Source organism: Poecilia mexicana, unplaced genomic scaffold (assembly GCF_051168715.1).
Source record: "Poecilia mexicana isolate PSO_F unplaced genomic scaffold, ASM5116871v1 scaffold_18, whole genome shotgun sequence".
Lineage (NCBI taxonomy): Eukaryota > Metazoa > Chordata > Actinopteri > Cyprinodontiformes > Poeciliidae > Poecilia > Poecilia mexicana.
This window is the reverse complement of record NW_028263387.1, coordinates 19,837,948-19,861,703: the sequence shown is the minus strand read 5'-3', so window position 1 is coordinate 19,861,703 and position 23,756 is coordinate 19,837,948. Positions and strand designations below refer to the sequence as shown.

The 23,756-nt window shown below is 41.9% G+C and overlaps 1 protein-coding gene across 2 annotated transcripts in view; it reads left to right on the top strand.

Moving 5' to 3' along the window:
- Positions 1-22,935, top strand: part of dnah2 (dynein, axonemal, heavy chain 2) — a 62,704-nt gene extending 39,769 nt beyond the window's left edge. Inside the window, exons 58-87 of one of the 2 annotated variants that reach the window (XM_088015468.1) lie at positions 954-1,086; positions 1,175-1,314; positions 1,756-1,966; positions 2,052-2,168; positions 2,253-2,394; positions 4,466-4,635; positions 4,732-4,848; positions 4,926-5,090; positions 5,544-5,666; positions 5,803-5,951; positions 6,810-6,876; positions 7,147-7,297; positions 7,379-7,527; positions 7,632-7,765; positions 8,512-8,656; positions 9,559-9,764; positions 9,857-9,983; positions 10,128-10,314; positions 10,519-10,667; positions 10,857-11,040; positions 11,318-11,508; positions 11,605-11,796; positions 12,899-13,083; positions 13,877-14,117; positions 16,471-16,622; positions 16,744-16,858; positions 20,120-20,296; positions 21,449-21,523; positions 22,178-22,328; positions 22,414-22,935. In XM_088015468.1, the coding sequence (XP_087871594.1) occupies positions 954-1,086; positions 1,175-1,314; positions 1,756-1,966; positions 2,052-2,168; positions 2,253-2,394; positions 4,466-4,635; positions 4,732-4,848; positions 4,926-5,090; positions 5,544-5,666; positions 5,803-5,951; positions 6,810-6,876; positions 7,147-7,297; positions 7,379-7,527; positions 7,632-7,765; positions 8,512-8,656; positions 9,559-9,764; positions 9,857-9,983; positions 10,128-10,314; positions 10,519-10,667; positions 10,857-11,040; positions 11,318-11,508; positions 11,605-11,796; positions 12,899-13,083; positions 13,877-14,117; positions 16,471-16,622; positions 16,744-16,858; positions 20,120-20,296; positions 21,449-21,523; positions 22,178-22,328; positions 22,414-22,568 (4,600 nt within the window). In that variant the 3' untranslated portion in view covers positions 22,569-22,935. The remainder of the gene's footprint in view (positions 1-953; positions 1,087-1,174; positions 1,315-1,755; positions 1,967-2,051; positions 2,169-2,252; positions 2,395-4,465; positions 4,636-4,731; positions 4,849-4,925; positions 5,091-5,543; positions 5,667-5,802; positions 5,952-6,809; positions 6,877-7,146; positions 7,298-7,378; positions 7,528-7,631; positions 7,766-8,511; positions 8,657-9,558; positions 9,765-9,856; positions 9,984-10,127; positions 10,315-10,518; positions 10,668-10,856; positions 11,041-11,317; positions 11,509-11,604; positions 11,797-12,898; positions 13,084-13,876; positions 14,118-16,470; positions 16,623-16,743; positions 16,859-20,119; positions 20,297-21,448; positions 21,524-22,177; positions 22,329-22,413) is intronic. The other variant, XM_088015469.1, reaches the window with a different exon arrangement.
- The last annotated feature ends 821 nt before the right edge of the window (positions 22,936-23,756 follow it).

Here is a 23,756-nt window from a genome sequence, read left to right as displayed (position 1 = left end):
AAAAAAATGGGGTATAATGCATTTTCTCTCGGTAAATGACAGGCAGAGATGTGATCTGACAACTTTGAGTGAGTGAAAAATGCGGTTTCATGCTATTTAAAACTAAAACACCAATTCAACAACTGGCTTTTATATTGGCTTTATTTAAAAAAAAAAATGCGATCAGAGAATAGGAAGCTATTTTAAAAATGCATTTGTTTTCTTAAAGATGTCAATGATAGTTTAAAATCTTAACAAAATAGAATACAACCAGCTAAATAGAATAAAGTAAACCTGTTTTGTTTCGTTGTGATTCTTCTCCTAGTATTTATGGATTTCTGAAAAAGGTGATGACAACTGGTTAATTTGACAAGTTAGTTTCCGTCTCCTGTTGCAAATCTTTGTTAATTACAGCAACTTTGTGACTGAGATTGCGACCGAGATTTTAATTGATATTAAAACAACTGATTTCAGTAATTTTGTCAAGGAATCTTTTTTATGAAAAAATTGAGAAAACTCAAATGGAATTAACTAGAAAAACATATAACCCTTTATTTACGCAATGTGGACAAATTTATGTGTGGAAAGCTGACGTTGTCGTTGCATTCAGCCTTCATGTTCTGCTGAAGTCTTCAGTTCGGTCACCGCCTGCATGACTTACAAACACGCCTCTCAACGTGTCGTAGAAATGTAAAGTTTCCTTTTAAACAGCCACTGACGTCATTTCTATTTCCGCTGACTTTTAAAGTCATACTGAACATATCTCGCCTTGCGTTTTCTCCCTTCAGTTGAAGTCAGGAGTGTCGTTATTGGCTTCCCGGTCATTTTCAGATCCGATTTTTGTTTGAGTTTCTGACTGGCCGGCGACCAGTACGCGCCCAATCGTCTGTTTCTGTCCGGTGAATCTCTGCTCTTCATCCAAGACTGCCAGACGCCCTGTCGCTACATAAACATCTACAACTGTCTCTCGACAGAAACCGCATCCTGCAGTTCCCAGCGATAGTAAACTGCACCACCATCGACTGGTTTTCCGAGTGGCCCAAAGACGCCCTGCTGGAGGTGGCTGAGAGGTACCTGGATGGACTGGATCTGGGCTCTGCGGAGGGCGTAAGCGACAGACGGATACAAACGCACACTCTTGCACACACATATCTGCTTTTGGGGCCGTCTTCATATGTGCTGTTGAATGTTGTAGATCCACAGGAAGGTCGCCAGTATATTTGTGACCACTCACCAGTCTGTGGAAAACGTCTCCCAGAGCATGAAGGTGGAGCTGAAGAGATATAATTATGTCACACCCACCAACTACTTGGAGCTGGTGTCTGGATATAAAAAGTACGCATCTACTCCGCACCCTCACTTGTATGTCCACGCGAAACACCAACAGACTCAGCTAGCTGATTCTCGTATGGATCATAAATATGCCTTTTGAGTCTGTACATTATGCATACAGTTATGATAAACACTAATTGCACCCATCTGCATCCACGAGATTATCTAGAAAGAAAACGTATCAGCCGCCAGATGCTGCTGGTTAAGTAAAAAGTCTAGACCCCAAACTGACTGAAATCCTCTGGTGGGACCACAAGAAAGCAGAGACAAATGTCAACAAACAAACATCTACGATGTGCAATGTTCTTGGTTGCTTTATTGTTGTTTTTTTTATCCACAACTGTACATTCTAGTTTTTTATTAATCCGCAATGTAATCCCTCATGAGTGAAGGACTCATGGGAAGAGATTGCAAGTATTTTTTTTCCTGTTTGTTTCTCTCCAGACTGTTGGGGGAGAAGCGCAGTGAGTTGGGGGAGCAGGTGAGCAAACTGCGAAACGGCCTTTTCAAAATCAACGACACCCGGGAGAAAGTAGAGGCCATGACTGTGGAGCTGGAGGAGGCCAAGGAGGAGCTGGTGGAGTTCCAGAGGCAGTGTGACCAGTACCTGGCTGTCATTTTGAAGCAAAAGGGGGAGGCTGATGAACAGCAGAAGGTACGTGTGATGAAGACGTGTCAGTGAGTACTTAAAAAAAGAAACAAAACAAAATGGATGAAGTCATCGGCTCTGTTTTGTTCAGATGGTGAGCGAGAAAAGCGAGAGGATTCGAGCAGAGGAGCTACAGTGTAAAGCCATGGCTCACACTGCACAAAGGGAGCTGGACAAAGCCATGCCTGCTCTCGAAGAGGCCCTGAAGGTAGCCGTTTGTCTTCCATCACATTTACAGCTTTGACTTTGTTTCTTCTTTCACTGCTGCTCGTTTTTCATCCCTTACTCTCAGGCCCTGGAATCTCTAAACAAGAAGGACATGACGGAGATCAAGTCTTACGGCCGTCCTCCAGTGCTGGTGGAGACCGTCATGCAAGCTGTCATGACCCTTCTTGGCAAAGAGCCGACCTGGGCTGAAGCCAAGAGACAGCTTGGTGAGAGAAAACAACAGCTGACATGTTTGGAAAATGAGTCCTGCATTACCAAAGTAGTATATGCAGGGGTGAAAGTAGTTTTAAATTCTTGGGGGTACCATCACAAAAGTATATATATATATATATATATATATATATATATAGCACACAAAGAATTGCTTCTTTGTGTGCTTTTGAGTTTCTGTGCTGATGAAGTCTTTTGCAAAGTGATAAAAGCTGGGTAGCTCTTGCAAAATGGAGCTGTATTTCCCTCAGCCCACTGGCTGCAATGTCGACACCATGAGATGCCATGAGACCTAAATTCTGAACATCATGGCATGGAAAAGGTTGAAAAAAGTTATTATTTTGGATAAAGTATCATCAACATCAACATTTCCACTAAATATTAAGCTAAAAAAATGTTGATAGAGGAAAAATGTATCTGAGCTCAAAGTGAGATGCCAGAGAGCAATAAAACTATTATTTTTAAATTAGACAATTTAATTTCACATAATTATTGCAGTAGAAGCCATTTGTTTAATGGCACTTAATGAAACATATTTACTGTGTTTGATGATTGTGGTGAATGACGTGGTATACCCGCAGACAAACGAGATAATTAGTCCAAGTTTGTCGTTTATTGAACGTTCAGAAACTACAGCGGCTGAGATGAGTCACAGCAAAGGTAAACAAAGGCAAAATAACTGAACAGGTGATCAACTCTAAACCACTCGCCCCTTTTTATTCTCTCTCTCTTTGTCGTTTAAGCACACCTGTTACCGTGGCAACCGCTCAACTCCTCGAGCTGAGCACAGATTACGCTTATAACATTCAGTCCATTACGATATCAGGTTTTCAGTCTTGATATTTATTTTGTGATTATTAATAAGCCTCTTATTAACATAGAGGTGGTTGATAAGTTAATTTTAAACTCCTGCTCTGCTAGTTATTTTGATAATGGGACCGAAACGCACAAAATTTCGCTACACCTTGTTGAAACAATAATTACTGAGATTATTATTGTTGCTTGGTAATTAATTTGAACACATTTTGTTGATTTTTTTTTAGTTGTTCATTAATAAAGTTATGAAGGTTTTGATAAGCCAGTCAGAGGAGGACGTGCTGGTCTCAGCCTCCTGGCGGCGTTCAGTTTGTCTCCTAATGCCGAGATCGACTCGAAACCTTCCGCGATTGAGGTATTGCTCCCCTGCTCTAACAAAGCACGAACAGTTCAGAAACAATATGAAATAGGGGGGGGAAAGCGATTTATTAACTTATTTAGTCGTGTTTTAGATTGTTCTTGAAAAACTAATCAGTCACGACTGATTAGTTGGCACACTCACGGCTGCACAGTGAACCCATTGATTCTCTATAGCAGACAGCCGCTCCCCTCTCTTGCAGGTACTGCGTACCCCCGCTAAATCTTTTAGGGATACGTAGTACCCGACGGTACCCCTCTACTTTCACCCCTGAGTATATGTTTGTTTAAAAAGCAGAAAATAATGAACTACTGAACAGAAATATAAGTCTTGTCTTCCTAGTTTATTTTGTCATTGAGTAAAAAAGTTCCCAGACTGAGAAATATATGCAGCCAGAATTTGGACCTATACTACAAATATATGTGTGTATCTATATATATATATAATATACATATATAAAATGTAGATTTTTTTCCCACTGATTAAATGCATCCAAATTAATTCCTAGCAGGCTATTGTGGTGAACTGGCCCTGAAATGCCATTAATGCCTGTTGATGCATATTCAACACACACCAAAGATAACATTGGAAGCATTTTGCTCCCATCTAGTGGTCAGAATTAGACCAGACTTGGCTGTTTTGCACACTAAATACCTCAATTTATATGTATCCTATATGCTGTAATGAAATCAAAACTGTACTTTTATTTACATTCATTTTTTGAGAGCAAAAAAAGTAATTTGCATAAAACTATAAATGGACACAAAGGGGTTAAAAGGTTTACAATATTTAAGTGTGCAATGAAAGTTTTATTTTATTGCATTTCACTCTAGAGGTCTGTAAATGTACTATGGACGACGGCACACATAGTGACCTTAAACTGTTTCTGGCAGGTGAGCCCAACTTCATCAAAACATTGGTCAACTACGACAAGGATAATATAACGGACCGTGTTCTGAAGAGGATCGGCCAGTACTGCAGGCAGGTGGACTTCCAGCCAGAGATCATCGGTAAAGTGTCACTGGCTGCCAAGTCCCTTTGCATGTGGGTCCGAGCCATGGAGGTAAGAGGGTGTTTGTCCTCACAGAACACCAGACACAGAGCGGTTTATCGCTATGGCAGAGTAATAAGTCAACACACATCAAAATGAACTCTCCAGGTGTACGGACGCATATTCCGGGAGGTCGAACCAAAGCGGGCTTTGCTGAACACTGCAATGGCCGCTTTAGCAGAAAAAGAAGCTGCTCTGGATGACGCTATGAAAAAACTACAAGAGGTACAAATAATGGTGGCTTTCTTCTCTCTCGCACATTTTAAAGTGATGCTACAGTCGGTGTTTTCGGGGGGTCGCAGGTGGCGGATAAGCTGAATGCGCTGCAAAAGCAACATGCCGAGAAGCTGGCTATGAAGGAGAGTTTGAGAGTCAAATCTCAGGAGATGGAGTTGAAACTGGACCGAGCCGACAAACTGGTGACAGGACTGGCTGGGGAAAGGGTCCGCTGGGACGAGAGAGTGACTGTAAGCCTTACATTTTGAGATGTTTAAGTGGAAGAGGCAGATTGGGATGTGGATGCATATTTCAGCAGACTGCTGGGGTCGTAAAAAGCTGCTGTCTAACCATTTCTCTCATAAGTTTGAGTCATTTAAGCACAGTGTTAGACAGACGTACAGTTGAAACAAGACGTTTACATACACTGAATAAAAAGACCCATCCATCTATTTTATCTCACTTTCAAGTTAAGCGAAATATATCTACACATATGTGAAACTCAAAAGAACACTTGCCGTGAAGTGTGAGTGCAGATGAGGGCAATCTGTTAGTTTAATTCATTCACAAAGGGAGAGCTTGGTGTTTTATCCTAGCTCTTTCAGTTTGCTGTCTGGCTTTGGTGCTACTTTTAAACCAAGTTTATTATAAAACCAACATTCAGACATGGAAGAACTCTGTCATGATCAGTGGGTGTGCTGCAGGGTCTTGAGAAAAACATGGGATACCTTGTTGGAGACTGCCTGCTCGCTGCGTCCTTCCTGTCCTACATGGGGCCCTTCCTGTCCAATTACAGAGACAACCTGCTCGGCATCTGGATGAAAGAGGTCAAAGCAACGCTCAACTTTAACACGAGACCTCAACAGCTTTTACACTAATTCACCAGAGAATAAATGTGATTTCTCTCTCTCTCTCTCTCTCTCTCTCTCTCTCTCTCGCTTCCTGTTCGTGTTCTCGGCTCAGGTTCTGGAATCAGGGATCCACTGCACCCCGGGATTCAATTTTTCTGTGTTTCTGTCCAAACCAACAGTGGTGAGAAACTGGAATATCCAGGGTCTGCCGTCCGACGCGTTCTCCACTGAGAACGGTGTTATCATCACCCGTGGGAACAGGTAGGGACGCACAGCAAGCCGAATGGTTGTTTAACTTCTACTAAGAAGTCCTTCTAAAATGCATTTTTAGGACGCCTGACGAAGAACCACACTAGCGCACAGTATACAACAAAATAGTAAAATGTGCAGACAATTAAACCGTCATAAAATTCACTGATATATATATATATATACATATATATATATATATATATATATATATATATATATATATATATATATATATATATATATATATATATATATATATGTTTGTCATTCATCGCTGTTGTTTTTGCATCAGATTTACAGGAGTACCAGGAACAGGTGAGCCTTTTTAAGTAAAAAAAAAAAAAAACACAAAACAGATAAGTAAAGAAAATCAGTAAGTAAAATAAAAGACACACAACTAATTAAGTTACAATTTTCTAAATTCCATGTAATTAATGAACTCAAATTAACATGTTAGAGTCAAAGCCAAAAAAAAAACACTGTTCAGTTAGGACTGTACTTTGCAAGATTTTCAGTCTTAATTTTTATTGTGAAAGTTTTTACGTTATTTTCAGAATATTTTGCAAGCTATGGAACACCGAAAGTCAAAAAATGTTACAAATGAAAGATTTCCGATTAGAACATTGCATCAGACCAATAAAAACACATTTTAATACAGAAATGTGAGCTGAATGAAAAGTACATTTAACAAGTTGATACTTTCTAAAGGTACTTTTAATCTGACAAACGACCCTCATAGGAACGTATATGCTAATTTACTGAATGTGACCATTTATTTAGCATAACATTTAGGTCACTACCACAACTGTCACCATGACTTTATCATCTACTCTTCACTGCGACCTAAATAACGTCTCCTCTTTTAAGATGGCCGCTGATAGTCGACCCTCAAGGCCAGGCTATGAAGTGGATCAAAAATATGGAAATGGAAGCGGTAAGAGTGACTCTGCATTGCTTTCTGCTGTGTTCTTTCCTCTCTCATACCTGCTCCGTCAGTGGGATTCCTAACAACTCCACACCTTTTCTCTCTGCTCATTTCCTGTCTGATTCCTGCAAATAAAGGCTTCTAGTGCCACAAAACACCAAATTATTTATTTGAACTGACCTTTGACATTTTGTTTTAGATCACCAAAGTTTATTGTGACTCGAATGCTGTGTTGATAGTATGGAAGCAGCTTATAAACTTTCTTTCCTTTTCGCCCAGGGTCTAAAACTAGTAGACCTCCAAACGCCAGACTACCTTCGGGTTCTGGAAACTGCCATCCAGTTTGGGAATCCTGTCTTGCTGCAGAACGTCCAGGAGGATCTGGATCCGTCCCTCAACCCTATTCTCAACAAGTCTCTGACTCGCATAGGTCTGCACACACGCAGCGTCAAATTTAGCTTATTTAAACGCCAGATTTGTGACCTTTTTGTGGGGCTTTCTTTTCCCCCAGGTGGCAATCTGCTGATGAAGCTGGGTGACAAGGAGATCGAGTACAACCCTGACTTCAGGTTCTACATCACCACCAAGCTGTCCAACCCCCACTACTCCCCAGAGATTTCTTCAAAGACCACCATAGTGAACTTTGCTGTCAAGGAGCAGGTGTGTGGAAGATTGTGTTCCTCTGGCTCATCTGTGCACACTTTCAGACACCGTTTCAACATGTCCGCTTGTCTGGGGTTTTTTTTTTTTTTCTTGCTTCACAGGGTCTGGAGGCTCAGCTGCTGGGCATCGTGGTGCGTAAAGAGCGTCCAGAACTGGAGCAGCAGAAGGATTCACTGGTGATCAGCATTGCTGCTGGCAAAAAAAGCCTGCAGGACCTGGAGGACGAGATCCTCAGGTTTGTACAGCCGACTCTTTTTTACATCGGAACACAGAGCACTAAATCAGCCGTCTGTCCATCTATCTATCTTTTTGTCCATCCATCAATGTGCTGGATGGATGAAATTGTAAAAAAAAAAAAGGCCCATAAAAGGTTTTCTAAAACCTTGGTAAAGAAATTTGACAAGTGTTAAAATGAATTCATATAAAGTTTACTGCAGCAAAATCTCACCATGAAACAAAATGCAATCTTTAATTTCCTTAAATTAAAGATTATTCTAATCTTTCATTTGAGCAATTTGGGCAATTTTTTTTAGTATGGAAAAATTTGACCTTAAAACAAATTATTGACCCCATTCCTAAATCCTCTGAGTTAAATTTATCTGAATCTTCTTTAATATGTTCTTTTTTGTGTGTGTGTTGGTCAGTTTCTTTGGATTTTGAAAGTAATCTTTGACTTCCTAAATAAATTTGAATTGAAATGCTGTGCATTGGTTTTTTGGAAACAACTGGGCATTGTAAACAAAAATCAGACGGCATTTAACCGCTAACAATATTTTCTCACTGGGTCACTATAAGGTGAGCCACGTAGAAGAAAGCATAAGAAAAGACAGATGTTGAAAGGCCATGTGTATATTTTTAAACTTTGCACATTTTTACTATCAGGTTCGATCATTTTGAAGGGGTGCTGTATTAATTATGTTTTAAGAATTGCAAACTGTTACTGCAGTTTTGATGTCCCTTGCGTTCGTTTGATCCCACCAGGCTGCTGAACGAATCCAGCGGCTCGCTGCTGGACGACGTCCAGCTGGTAAACACCCTGCAGGTCTCCAAGGTGACGTCCAGCCAAGTTACAGAGCAGCTGGAGACCAGCGAGCAGACCGAGCTGAAGATCGACTCAGCCAGAGAGGTCAGGAGGGGAGGGGTCGCTGTAGACACTGGAGAGCCCAGACAAAGACATCGGCATCAGACGCCTGCCTATTAAACGCAGCAATTGATTTTATTCAGAGGGAATAAAAGTCAATAAGCTGATATGCAACAACATTTTGGGCTTCTGTGAAAAGCAGGTAGAGGTCAAGACTCTCCTTGCTCACCAGTTGAAATCAGTACTCCGGTAACATTAGTATTATTTTAGTTTTTTAGTCATTTTAGCAGATAAAAACAGGAAGATGATGAAATACACACATCTATTTATTTTGCCTGCAACTATTGTGCGTTAGCAAACGTTGCCTGTCAGCACCTTCAGACTACACATTAAAGCACATCATAAACAAATTCATACACATACCTGAACATGAACAAACCACCTGACTGCTGTTACCTCTGATGATCTACTCAGCAGCTTTGAGGCGTTGAAGTCAAGAGGTTTTGTTGCTGCAGCGAATCACATAATAATCCCAAGAAATTAACATTCTGCACATGGCATACACTAAAGTCATGCTATACTGTGGCATTTTGGGCATACAAATGTTTATTTTCTTATTTGAAAAATGAATTGCAATAATTTTTTTTATTTGCGTTTTTATGTCTTTCTAATATTGCTTAAAAAGCCTTGAGTAGTTAATCTGCAGAATATGTTGGTATTTTTATCCGGTTAATCTTCAGAATTATCAATAGATTAACTGATTACTACAATAATTGTTAGTTGCCTTGCACAGATGCGAAAAATGAGTATCCTTCAAATCTAGATTAAATTTAAGCTAGTTTACCCACTGGAACTACTGTGTGTGGGTCCAGTTTTATAACTGGATTATGGATTTTTCTTGTTTTTACTGGCGACCGCAAGTAGCCGCAGACTCTCTCTCCCAACAGGCCTACCGACCATGTGCTCAGCGAGCCTCCATTCTCTTCTTCATCCTGAACGACATGGGCCTCATCGACCCCATGTACCAGTTTTCTCTGGACGCCTACATCAACCTGTTCATGCTCAGCATAGCGAAGAGCAAGCAGGCATACAGCTTAAAGGTCGAGGAGCGAATCAACAACCTCAACGACTACCACACATACGCCGTGTACCGGTGACGACGACTCGAGGCTTTTTAACCGCAAAATCGATCAACTCTTGGCGGGCTTCTCGAGCTGACTCTCCGCTTGTCTCCTTCTCCTCCAGGTACACCTGTCGGGGTCTCTTTGAGGCTCACAAGCTCCTCTTCAGCTTCCAGATGTGCGTCAAAATCTTGGAGGTGGCCGGGAAGCTGAACATGGATGAGTACAACATCTTCCTCCGTGGCATCGTCGTAAGAAACACACAAACGTCGTGCTTCATAACAGGACGAAAAGAGCTCTGAACATTGTAACTCATGAACAGCCTGTCTGCTTATGAAGCATCAATGTGTTGGGCGTTTTGAGAGAAGACACTCTAACTTACGGCCCATTGACAGGCTATTGATAAGGACGATCGGATGGATAATCCATTTACCGGCTGGTTGCCAGACTCCAGCTGGGACGGCATCGCAGAGCTGGACAAGCTGCCCAAGTTCCATGGCATCGTGGCCTACTTTGAACACTACCCACGAGACTGGAACCTCTGGTACACCCACCCTGAACCAGAGAACGCTCCGCTGCCAGGTCTGTGCTGATCGTCTGGCCTGACTTTATTACACTCCAGCAAACTTAAGCTCATGTTTGAATTTGTCAGTGTTCAAGGAAACCGGTTCACTTTTTCCTCAGAGCCTTGTGAAACGTGAAGAGTTGTACGGTAGAAGTCCATACATTTCCTTCAAGAGAGTCGCTTTCGTTCTTGACTCCTTGCCCTCTCGTTTGCTCTTCAAGGTGATTTGGATCACAACTACAACGAGCTCAAGAAGATGGTGATAGTGCGTTTCCTGCGCCAAGACCGCGTGTCTTTCTGCATCACCTCCTTCATCATCAAAAACCTGGGCCCGCGCTTTGTGGAGCCGCCTGTCCTCGACATGAAGGCCGTACGTTTCAACTGCAGTTCCCGTTCGAACCTGGAGCTTTGGCGTTTTGTGAATGATGGGTTTTAAATGTTTAAACTTGGATGTTTTTTTTTAGTGTGTGTGTGTGTGTGTTTTAATCGTATTCAACTGATTTAAATGTCCTGCCAGTTGTCTCCACCTTCCTTCCTCGCTCCCCTCGTCTTGTGACAGGTGGTGGAGGAGTCCACCTGCTGCAGTCCTCTGATCTTTGTGCTGTCTCCGGGAGTGGACCCCACAGGATCGCTGCTGCAACTGGCTAAGGCCTCGGGGATGAGCCAGCAATTCAGCGCTCTGTCTCTGGGCCAGGGGCAGGCGCCCATCGCCAGGAAGCTCATAGAAGAAGGGGTGAAGAACGGTGCGGCGCCAGCTGCTGTCGTTTTAGCCGACTCATCCATACATGAGGATGTGCGATATGGCATAAAAGTCATATCACCATATCTGTTGTGACGGTGGCGTTAACGAAATATATCACGAATGTTTTCGTATAAAAGTTACAACCGAAATGAAAAAAAATCACATAGTAATTGAGTGGAATATATATATTTAGAAATAACTCCCAAATAATACTAAAAACATATACACAGTACTCAACAGAAATCGAAGCTTAGAGAAACTGCGTTGTGACTTCCCAGGTCACTGGATCTTCCTTGCCAACTGCCACTTGTCTCTTTCCTGGATGCCGGAGTTGGACAAGCTGATAAAGGAGCTGCCGGTTCAGAACCCGCAGCCCAACTTCAGGCTGTGGCTCAGCTCTTCACCTCACCCGGATTTTCCCATCACGATTCTGCAGGCCGGTATCAAGATGACCACCGAGCCGCCAAAGGTGCACAAGCGTGCAAATGTCACTGCAGACATGAAAACCTTCGTGTTGTTGCTTTAGGGATGTTTTTAATAAACCTCGCCTGCTTCGTGTCCACAGGGCGTGAAAGCCAACATGAAGCGTCTGTACCAGCTGGTGACTGAAGCTCAGTTCAGCCGCTGCACCAAGCCCAGGCTCTACAAGAAGCTGCTCTACGCCCTCTGCTTTTTCCACAGCATCCTGTTGGAAAGGAAGAAGTTCCGGCAAATGGGCTGGAACATCATCTACGGCTTCAATGATTCTGACTTTGAGGTGCGAGAAACGGCATGTGTTGGCTAATATTCGACTTTGTACATCAGATGTTTGAAAGGAGTTTATGTGATATTTATCCCGGCAGCTGAGAGGTCACTTCCTGTTTGTGAGGGAACGTTGACTCGCTTCTTGAGCAGCATCGCTGTGGACGGACATTTATCACGTCACTTTTCACACCACAATTTTTCGCAATATCACAATAACATTTATTTAGGAAGTCAAAGATTACTTTCAAAATCCAAAGAAACTGACCAACACACAAAAAAGCACATATTAAAGAAGATTCATATAAATTTAACTCGGAGGCATTAGGAATGGGGTCGATAATTTGTTTTAAGGTCAAAATTTTCCATACTAAAAGAAATTGCTCAAATGAAAGATTAGATTTTCTGTATTGCCCACTCCCAGCATTCCTTTAATTTGAGGATTGGAAACTTTCTTTTCTGCATAGCTAAGATCCATCACTTCATTTCAGATTGAACTTTGACTAGGCCATCGCAACACTTTTACTCCTTTTCATTTTTCAAACATTCTGTTGAAACCGTTCTGCTGTGTGGTTTTTTTTTTATTAGTATTATTATTGTCCAGACCATCTCAGTGGTGTGAATATTATCAGTAAATACCAGAATATTTGCTGATAATATTCTGAGTTATCCAATCATGGTGACATGCATTATGTTCAGTTGCCTCTGATTTGGGTTTATCTGTCCAAGAACATTTTTTCCTCCATTCTTGTGAGTCATTCAGATGCTATCGCCATGCCATTGTCACACTGCTATACTTTTTATGAAGATAATCTGTTGAGACATCAACTCATGGCAGGTGTTTAAGAATATTTTTCTCTTGTGAATAATCTTTCTCAGTGGTTAACCATAGACCTCCAGTTGTTTGTTAATGTACCTATAGCTCTTCTCACGTTGTCTCTCTACCTTGGCATTGTGCTGCTAACTCACCCATATGCTTAATTTTACAAAACAATAGGTTCCAATCGTGACCCTAAATATTCAGTTTCTCAACCATCAACATCTTTTTGTTTAGAATACAGAAGCAAAACACTTTATGGCTCAAGTACTCACTCACTTATCTGCGACGGCTGTGTTAGGTGAGCGAGAATCTGCTCTGTTTGTACCTGGATAAATATGAGGAGATTCCTTGGGACGCGCTCAAGTACCTCATCGCTGGCGTCAACTACGGCGGCCACGTCACAGACGAGTGGGACCGCCGACTCCTGACCACATACATCAACGACTACTTCTGCGAGGGAGCTATAAATCAGACCTCCTACAAGTGAGACTCTTGTTTTTAATTCTTCTTCTTCTTCATCTTCTTCTTCTCTCTAATGCTCATAGCTCAGCGTTTAGGTTTGGGCGTAAGACAAAAGTCACATTTATTCAATATGTCTGAAAAGACGTTTTCCTCATTATAGAGCTAATCTGTGGTCTGGTGAGGCTTCTTGCTGTTCACAGAGCACCAGCACCACCAAGAGGACAGGTTGAATATTACAGCAAAAAAATAATCACTTTTACACTTTCCTCAGGTTGTTTTCTGTATACATCTTTTTAATTGTTACTCAGAGAAGTCAAAGAAGTGGAATAAGATAAAATAGGTTTACAGATTCAATCTTCTAAAAAGCAGTAATTCGTCGGCTGGATATTAAAGTGTTCTTACGTTAGAGTTACACAATGTATTTGTCATTTTTGTTCATAAAAGATAGAACCGCATCTTTTCTGAGAATTTTACTCAAATGTCATCTGTGCTGCACTCAAAACAAGTTATTAAAATTGGCTTCTTTATTATTATTATATTTTATTGGCCCTCTCGAATTGTGAATTGAATCCATTAGAACCTATTTTCGGATTAGACAAAATCTTCAGCTATTTTGAAGTGTTCTCCAAAATTTGTTTTTTGAAAAATCGCACCACTTTCCATCCAAAAAACAAAAAAAAAAACAACCAAAATGATCACGAGCCTTTAAGGCAGCCTGTATGTACATTTCTGACGGATATGTATGCAGTTCATTAATTGCAGGAGCTGCACGTTTGCTAATCTATAACACATTTTCTGCCCAACTCCTTGTTAGGCTATCAGTCTTACCCACCTACTATATTCCCCGCGAGGGTCCGCTGTCGTCGTTCCAGGATCACATCAACACGCTGCCGGCCACGGAGCACCCTGAGGTGTTCGGTGAGCACCCCAACGCCGACATCGCCAGCCAGATCGCCGAGACCCGCACGCTGTTCGAGACGCTGCTCTCCTTGCAGCCTCAGCACACGGGGACCGCGGCGACGGGGACCGGGGCCAGACCCAGTCGAGAGGACACGGTACGTCAGCGAGGATGAGAAGGTGCTGAGATCTGCAAATGTATAACCGCCCGCCGCCCCCACCAGAACACTGATTTCCTTCTGGTGAAGCTCTGCCCAGTCTGTCAACCTGTTTCAATGGTTTTAGACTTTTATTTTGAAGTAAGGCAGGAAAGAGACTCGTGATGTTTTCTCAGCAGCTTCCTAGATGAGCTTTCAAAGTACTGTAGGAGTCATTTTGGTAATCCTGGGAATGTTCTTTCCATTTATGGATAACGGTTTTCAGTGTGATTAAAATTAGGTTAAAGCCGCAGTATGTCATTTTACAACATTATTTTTTTTACATAATTGTCACAATGTCGTGACAGTAAAATGTGAAACAGATAATCTGTGAAAAAAATCAAGCTTACCTCCCTGTGGTCCTACAGCCATCTGCAGATTCTTCATTTAGCTACTTACCGTAAGCCTTTTCTATGCAATATTAGAAATGAGTTAAAAGAAGCACACAAACAAATCAACTCATTTTTCAAATAAAAAACAATATTTTGTCTAAAATGCAATAACATAGGATCCCTTTAGTGTACGCTCGATCATTTACAGCGGCGGATGCATCCGCAGCAAAACAAATACATCAACAAAAGCTTTTTATGCTCGTCTTGACATCAGTAGAGTGCAGGTATAATCTGGTGAATATTTTTTGGTTTTACCTATTAATAATTGGATAGCAAAAGATGCTTAGTAAAGACTTTTTTTTTTTACAAAATCTAAACCAGGTGAAGCTAAAACTACCCTGTTTGAGAAGTTCTGTGTGGAATATATCGAATGTCTTTATATTCTACTTGTAAAATGTATATTTTTTTGCACAGTTTTGGTGTAATCACTGCTCTGATTGATGGTTTCCTCCAGGCCATTTACCATTAACATAACCTGTTAGTTTTCTGACTTCCTAGTTGCGGGGAGTTATATCAGACCCTGATTTCTGAGGTAGATGAAACGTTGCATTAAAGTTAAAAGTAAGTTAATCCCTCATCATGTGGTTAACAGTAACTACTTAGACTGTTGTGTTATTTGTGGAAGGCCTGGCATTGTCAAAGCAGACTGCCAGAACCTGAAGCTCATCTCTTTTATGCTCACATGAAGGTTTAAACGCTGGCAAGGGATTCAAAACTTTTACATAAAAATTCTGTCGGAAGATTTGTTTTTGGGAACAGCACCACTGGGAAACAGTCAGAGCTCTGGTGTGGGTTTTTTTTTTTATACCAACATGCTCACATTGCAATACATGTGTGGCATGTTTTGGAAAAAAAAAACAAGCAAACATGTTATGCTTTGGTGCTCCATCACCTCAGCTGCCGGCTTCACTCGGGTTTTAGTCTACTGGTACTGACGCCATGTGGCGGTTTTGTGGCAAAACCAATCAGCATCTTAACGTAAACCAGAGATTGATTTCTCATCTTCTCTTTTACAAAGTGTTTTCTGTCTGGAGGTTGATGTGGTTAGACATTTGCTTCCAGCTTGTCCAAAGGCTGCAGAAGCAGAGCGTACCATAACTAAATGAAAATTAAACTAAATGATGTTAATAGTTAGATTTTGTTTATTAGATTGGCCTTGGCAAGCGTGTCTTCTGGCAGTTGTTTTCTGCTTTTGGTTTTAAAGAGTGGCTTCATGAAGCCAGACATAAGACCTGTAGTCTGGTTAGCAGTGGTCAGTGTAATAAGATGCAGATCCAGGAATCTTTAAGAGATGCAAACTGAGGATGCTTTTTAGACTCTGAAGTTAGACTTATAGTTTTGTTTCGTTAACTTCTTTTCCCTGCTGCTTAAACAGTCTATCAAATGTTTTCTTTATGATATTTCCGCTCTCCTTCTTTTCAGCTGTGTGCAGCTCCATCTTACACATTTCGTTTGTGCCTCTTTCCACTTGAATATTTTAGATTATTGGCTAAATTTAACGTCAGTTAAGGAGAATCAGAGTAAAGACAAAAAGCAGTTTTCAGATAATGATTTAGTTTAATCCAAATAGACTGGGTCCAGTGTGAAAAGGTAACACTGCCTTTTGCTAAATCATAAAATAACAGCGTTAAAAAGATGTTTTGTTACATTTCACTAGCGTAATCAAGACCTGATTTCTTTTTTTATTCCAAATAATTCAGAAATATTTTTTTACACACAGTGTTGTAAACTTAAATAATGGGATCAATTGAAAAGAAACTCATACTTGTACTCATACTACTCATATTTTCTATAACACTGTTTAAAGAGCATTTACACAGTGGAGCATCAAAGCCGCAGAATGTAAATTTTAGAAAAGTACGTCGGTGTCTGTATGTGGCCTTTAGATTTTGAAACTGAGCCAGTCTTGTGTTCATGTGTAGGTTCTGGAGCTGCTGGGTGAGGTTCGTACTAAGATCCCAGCTCTGATCGACTGCGAAGGGACCAAGACCGTCCTCCAGGACAACCCCACGCCCCTTAATGTGGTCTTACTACAAGAGATCCAGAGATACAACTCTCTGCTGGAAGCCATCATGTAAGAACCATCAATTTGTCTGTCAGACGAGACGTGGTACGCAGCACCCGCCTAGCTGATTTGAAGCCCAGGTGAAACGTTTTCATCTTTTTCTTGCATTTATTCTCACACTTTATTGTAGTTTCTCCCTGGTGGAGCTGGAGAAGGGAATAAAAGGCTTCGTGGTGATGTCACCAAGCATGGAGGAGACCTTCAACTGTATTTACGACGCCCGCGTGCCCCCGGTGTGGGAGAAGGTGCAGACACACAGAAATTACAGTCATGCAGGAAATTCTAAGAGGACATTTAAGGGTCTTTACTCAGCACTTAAGGTATCATTTACACATTCAGCATCACTTCACTTGAGCGGCATCTGTTCTCAAGTTCGGCTGCATTTAGCAACATTTTGGAGTCTCCCTGAAGCAGGTGGGAAAATGTGTTAAGATTTATTGGGAACTAAGTAAAAAAAAAAAAAAACAGCAAATTTTTTTTATTCAACCGCTTAAGGGTTTTATGCAATATTAGAAATACAGTAAAATATGCAAAACAAACAATTCAAGTCGTGTTTTTAAAATAAAATAAAAAAAACATTTTATTGCATAAAATGTTTTAAGACGTTTAAGCTTGAGTCTTTATGATTAATCAATTACTAAATTAGTTGCTGATTATTTCAGTAATTGATTCATCACGATTAATCCAATTTGTTGTTTCAGCCCTAAAACGTATCTCTTAGTTTTATTTTAGAAACACGTTTCATTTCATCAGTGAAAGATTCAGTTGATAAAACTTGCAGTAATTCCTGGGCTTTGTTATCTTAAAGCTTTGATTTGATTTTCCTAAAATTGAAATGACAGTGGTAAAGCATTGTTCGGCAGCAACCAGTACAGTGTTTTTTTTTGTTTTGTTTGTTTTTCTGAATGTCTTTGCAAATGGTGAAAAACTCTTAAATCAGAAATGTGATGTGTGTTTCACATGTCTTCATGGCGCAGCTGACAAACTAAAAAAAAAAACACACAAAAGAAATCAAGAATCCAGAACCTGAAGTTGAGGTTTATTGCAGACTTGGATGCCAGTGACTAATTTGGGACTTGATTGGAATGACTAGGCTGAAAAGATCCTTCTGCACAATAATCTAATGGTCCAACACTGATCTTGTTGTTCCCACTCAGCCATTAAAACAGCTGCAGAAAGCGGTGTGCTGCTATTAACGGCATATTCATCCATCTACCCTTCACCCTGTCTGACTTGTGCAGAAAAATGCTTTTTATTCTGCTCTCCTCATCGACATAAACACACACGGTGATGGAGCGCTGGCAGCCTCCCAGCTGTGAATGATCTGTTCTGGCTTCATTACCACTGGACCACTCAGTACAGTGAGGGGGTTTGGGGGCTGGGGGGGCGGCGGGCGGGATGGGACCCCGGGTGCTGTCGGTTTGAGTCAAGGGGCTTCAACTGATTCTGGGTCAGAGGAGTTCATGTTTATATCCAACGTTTTCGTCTTTCTAAGGGCCGCTCATGAAAGCGTCGTTTGGGTTTGTGAGTGGGCCCTGGTGGGGCGGAGCTCACCTTGGCCCTCGGGGGCCGAACAAAGCCACTGTCTGTGGGCTAATCGGAGGGCAATAAGCAAAGTAAACCTTCCAAGGTCTGCTCCACTTTCCCAATAAGACCCTGAGCTCATTGTGTTCCAGCCAGCAGCTTATTATGGCTCAATCTACTGTGTGTGTGTGTGTGTGTGTGTGTGTGTGTGTGTGTGTGTGTGTGCGTGCGTGCGTGCGTGCGTGCGCGCGCGTGCGTGCGTGCGTGCGTGTGTGTGTGTGTGTGTGTGTGTTTCCTTTTATAGGCGTATTGGATAGCCATTATGGCTGCTGCTTCCAGCTGAGCGTCTCTATTCAACGGACTGCTTGTAAACTACACAACTCCATGTCTTTGTTTCTAATCCTGGCTTTAGTCCATGTCTCTGTTGTTTTTTTTTTTTTTAAATATCCATTACATGTTTCTCTTTTTTCTTTTACCTGATGTTCACTCTTTTATTTAATCTGCTCCAATTCTGCCTTCAGGTCTCGATGCAGCAGCGGCAACCCCATCCTGCTTATTTATCCCTCCATCTCTTCATCTCTTTCCTCCTCTGGCCGTCCTTGGCATGGCAGCCTGTCATTAGCTCTGAGCTCAGACTCATGCCTTTAATTTTGGCCCCTCTCTCTCTCTCTCTCTCTGGCCATGTACATTTCTCCTCAAACCCCTCAATGTTTGCATAGTCTTTTGAGTGTGAGCTTTGTGGGCAGAAATGGAAAATAATCCTGCTTGAAATCAACATTGTAGCTAATTCTTTGTCGGGAGACAAAGGGTGGCGATACGTGGAGGCTGTGTGTAAGTAAAGGTTGAAGGAAATGGTGAGTCGTGCGCGAGGCTGGACATGGAGGAAGCAAAAAAAAAAAAAAGGATTTCCATCGATTGGCTGGAAAGGATGTGCAGCAGGTTAGAGTGATTAAGGACAGAGACGGAAACTAAAGATCAAAGTGTTGAACAGAAGAAAGAAGGACTTTGAGAAGTTCACAAATGAGAGATGGAGCAAGATGTGGAAAAGTTAGTTACTCAGTGGGAATTAGGTTTGGACCTGAATATGTAAAAGCCTCCCAGTCGCAGCTCTGACTGTGTTTGAGGACGCTGTTCTGCCAGAAGCTGAACCTCCATCCCAGCCTCAAGTGTCTCAGTTTAAATCAAAAATACTTTCCCAAAGGGAATTTATTAAATGTTGTAATTTATATTGATTCAAAAATCTTCAGAGTTATTGTGTATGGTGATACGGCAGCCATCACCACGTAGCTGTCTGTATTACAGTGCACGTGAAGAAGCCTCTGACTAAAGACATGATGTTTTTCTAAGACAGTCTCATGAAATATTGAGGGCGGAGCCAAATAAAGGGTTTTCCTTACTCTTTTAGCTCCATCCATCTTCCCGTTATCCCTGACCTTTCTGGAGGAAAACATTCCCGCATCATAATGCTGCCATCACTATATTTCAACATGGGAATGCTGAGTCCTGTTTATTTTTGGCATCAGAGAATAACCACGTTTTTTTCTCATTAATGCGTGAGATTAATCTCAAAATTTCAGAGTTTTTGGGCTTCCTTTTTTTTTGTTTTGTTTTGTTTTGTTTTTTTTTCAATTATTTTATTTCTGGTAGTCCTAATACTCTGCTGTAGGAATTCAGTGGCTAAATAAAGAAATGAAAAACTGAATAGAAAATAAGTAGGAGCAGCCAATGTTCTGAGAAACCCTTTAAAATACTCCTATTAAACCTGAAGTACCACTTCAATAAGATTACAAGGAATTCTTGCTGTTTGCAAGGGAAAAATAAGCCCATCGCACTGTTTGCTCTGTCATCAGTTTAATTTTGTCTCGTTTCTGCCCTAATAAGCCGCCTAGTGCAGCCGCACTGCTGTTGAACTCATTGTGGGGGGCTGCCAGCGGCTGGACCGCAGCGTTGACCCCACGTTTCTCTCTCTCTCTCTCCTCCAGGCGTATCCGTCCCAGAAGCCTCTGGCGTCGTGGACGCGCGACCTCTCCCAGCGAGTGGACCAGTTCGCACGCTGGGCGGAGAAGGTCCAGCCCCCCGTTCTGTTCTGGCTGTCCGGCTTCACCTTCCCCAACGGCTTCCTCACCGCCGTGCTGCAGTTCACCGCCCGGCAACACAACGTGAGCGCTCGCCAACGTCTCCGTGGCGATTCCATGAGCCCGTCGCGGCCGGGGACTCGTTTCCGCTCGGCGAACTCGGGTTTTCGGTTTTACTGGTGTCGGAACAGCCCTGCAGTCTTCTCCTTGTGTGGGTTTGGCAGAGAGCGCAGCGTCGTCTCCGTCTCCTTCTGAACAAAAACACTTAATTAATCTCAACTTCCTGCAGCTCCCCCACAGCACACCGAGACCCGCGGGAGCTTTGGCGGACGGGTTTTTGTCAGCTTAGTCAGAAATACGTCTGAAATGTGACAACAAAGATCCCAGACAATGAAGTCATGAGGGAATAATTATCAACTTACATCCAGCTTTTATTTTTTGTTTTAGAAAACTACATTTAATTGATTTCATTTTCTCGATCCGTGTCAGTTTACAGATGGGTTAAAACTGGATATTCACTGGGATTTTTATCTGGTTCTCTTTAAGGCACCTAAATATCCTGCTGACTGGAAATCTTGTTCATAATCGAGATTTCCAGTTATTATTTCTCTGATTTAATCCCAGACGGCGAATTTGACTCGATTTTCTGAAGCTATTGATGCTGTAAATACGTCAGCTCCTAGTGAAAAGTAAATTTGTTGGGAAATATCACAATTATTCAGGTTTTTTTCAGTAAACTAAGTAAAAAAAAAAGAACAGTTTAAATTGTTAAATAAAACTAATATACAAAATATTTTATACAAAACCCACCTACTGTACGTTTGTCATGAAGGTTCATCGGCTGCATCAGACGCCTCTGTTTGAGATGAAAACACCTCAACTACCCGGAGACGTAGATACGTTCAGAAATGAGCGGTTCAGAGAATAGTACAAAATGAAAATAGTATGAAAAGGTGACAGAGGCCAAAATGTCTCTAGATGTGTGGCGGATGCACAAGTTGAAGTTTAAAGGAACAGGGTGCAGCTTCTCCTGAATCCAGAGCTGCTGGTCCCCCAACTAAGAGAAAACGTCAAAAAAAAACTGACCAAAAGGCTTTACTAATAAGATCCCAATGGCTTTAATATGTGGGATTTTACTTTGCACAGAATCATTTTAACTTAATCAATTGAAGAAAGTCAAAACATTTGAACAGATAACAGACGTTAATGCATAATCTCTCATGTGTGTATCTGCAGATCTCAGTGGACACGCTGTCCTGGGACTTTCTAGTGTCCACTGTGGACGACAGCAACCTGCTGACCCCGCCTGAGGTGACGCCGCGTCATCGGCCAGATTTCCATCAGAATCTCTCTTTCAGCACATTTTTTTTTTTACCTCTCTCATCATTTCCATGTGTCCTCTTTTTGTTTTGTTTTTCTATTTAGTTCTTCTTTTAAATCAAGTAACGTCTCCATCTGCCCCCATTTCTCCAGCTCCCAATTCGTTCTCTTCGTCTTTTATCCTCTATTCCCGTTACGATTCCAACTCTTTTTTTTTTTTTTTTCCATTTTTCTCATCCATCCTGTATCATTTTTAACATTTCGTTACCTGAATGTTGTACGAACATTTTGTCCTTGTTTTTGGGCTCATTCACATGCAGTGCCAATCAGAAATCTACATACACTCAACATGGTTAAGCGTTCATTTTGGTCTTTTAATGATGTATATTTATATATATATTTAGATTTAGTTTAAGAAAAGCATTAGCTTATCGTTGCGGGGCAGTTAAAGTGGTTGGTTTGCTTGTGGAAGCTTTAGAAACACAAAACAAAAGTACAAAAATGTGAATTTTGCACAACATGTCCCCTCTAAACTTCACATCCAGACTTGTGCTCAGTTCAGTGACGTTGCAGTGCAAACGAAACTCTGGTGGTGACTCAATGTAAACTTTGGCGCCTTTTCTCTCCGTCTCCTCACTCGTTCAGGATGGCGTCTATGTGAAAGGCCTGTACCTGGAGGGGGCGGGTTGGGACAGGAAGAACGCGTGTCTGGTGGAGGCCGAGCCCATGAAGATGGTCTGCCCGATCCCCACCATCTACTTTAAACCAGTGGAAAACCGCAAGAAGATGTCCAAGAGTGAGCCGTCCGTCGAAGCGTGCCGATTTGTTTTTGACGACGCCGTCGTGCTTCACCTCGCGCCGTCTCTCCTTTCCGTCCGCAGGCATGTACCTGTGTCCGTGTTACTACTTCTCGGTGCGTGCAGGGAAAGACGGCCGGCCGGCGTTCGTGGTCGCCGTCGAGCTCAAATCCGGAGCCGTGTCTCCGGACCACTGGGTGAAGAGAGGAACTGCTCTCCTCATGAGTCTGGACAACTGAATGCCCACACATTTCTAATATTTCCTTTAGGTTTTTTTTAGATTTTGTTTGCCAAATGTTTATAGTTTCTGAATCATAAAGTAGAAAGGCGCGATGCGCACCGCTGATGTAAGTCGTTCTGTGATGTTTGTACTTTGGTTTCGTTAGCTCTCTCCCATCTGCCTTTACAAGCTGATGTGTTCCACCGAAGAGAGAACACGCCTGGGGACGTAGCACCCACTGTTTCACTGGAATCACCTTTGAAACATCTGGACCGAGCGACTGTTTTGGTCAGAAAACGTCTGACCGTGTGCGCTTATTGACTTTAAGCTCCCGAAAATACTTTGAACTTCAATAAAGCTCAAAACATGTTGACTACGATTGTAAAGGTAGACAATTTAGAGCTTGTTTGATACAAAAGCAGCCATGTTTGTTTAAATGTAACACTAAGACTTAAGAGAATTAGAATGAAAGCATATTAAAAAACAAAAAAGTAAAACTTCGGTTCTTTAGGGTGGATTGAGGCTCATCTTCATCTCTGAAGCTGAAAAAGAGAGCAAATGAATCCTGATGAAGCTTCGTGGACAAGATGTTTGGAGTCCGTCAGTCGGCCGTTTTGAGCCCAGATTTCCCCTCCAGATAGACTCAACCCAAACTTCTCAAAGGGAGAGAGAGAATAAAGAAACGAGAAGGAGCCTGGAGAAAGAACCATGCAGTAATGAGAGAGGGGAACCGGGAAGGGGCTGGTGGAGGGGAGCAGTTCAAGGTCGCATTCAGCAGTAAGGACTGTCCTGACCAAACACGGACTTCCTTTTGGGTTTAAGAGCCTCTTTATCAAATTCTAGTCTTTGTGAGTGTGTGTGTGTGTGTGTGTGTGTGTGTGTGTGTGTGTGTGTGTGTGTGTGTGTGTGTGTGTGTGTAAGGGCACATTGGTGGTCTCCAGTTGGTGGGAGGTGGAGGGAGGGCAACTTTGAATTCAAATTCAAATGGGCTTATTCTTCAGGCCCGGTTCTGACAGACATCAGACTTGAAGCTGGAATGTAAATGTGGCATTTTTGGATGTCCGTACTCCGGGATTAGTTTGTTTCTTCTAAAAGTCACGGGGTGGAGGGTAGGGAATTAAGTTCAGCTTTCATTGTTTCTAGAAAGTGCGGGTGGAGGTTGAACTCCACTCTCTGCTCTACGTGAATGTAAACCCCTGTTGTCTGT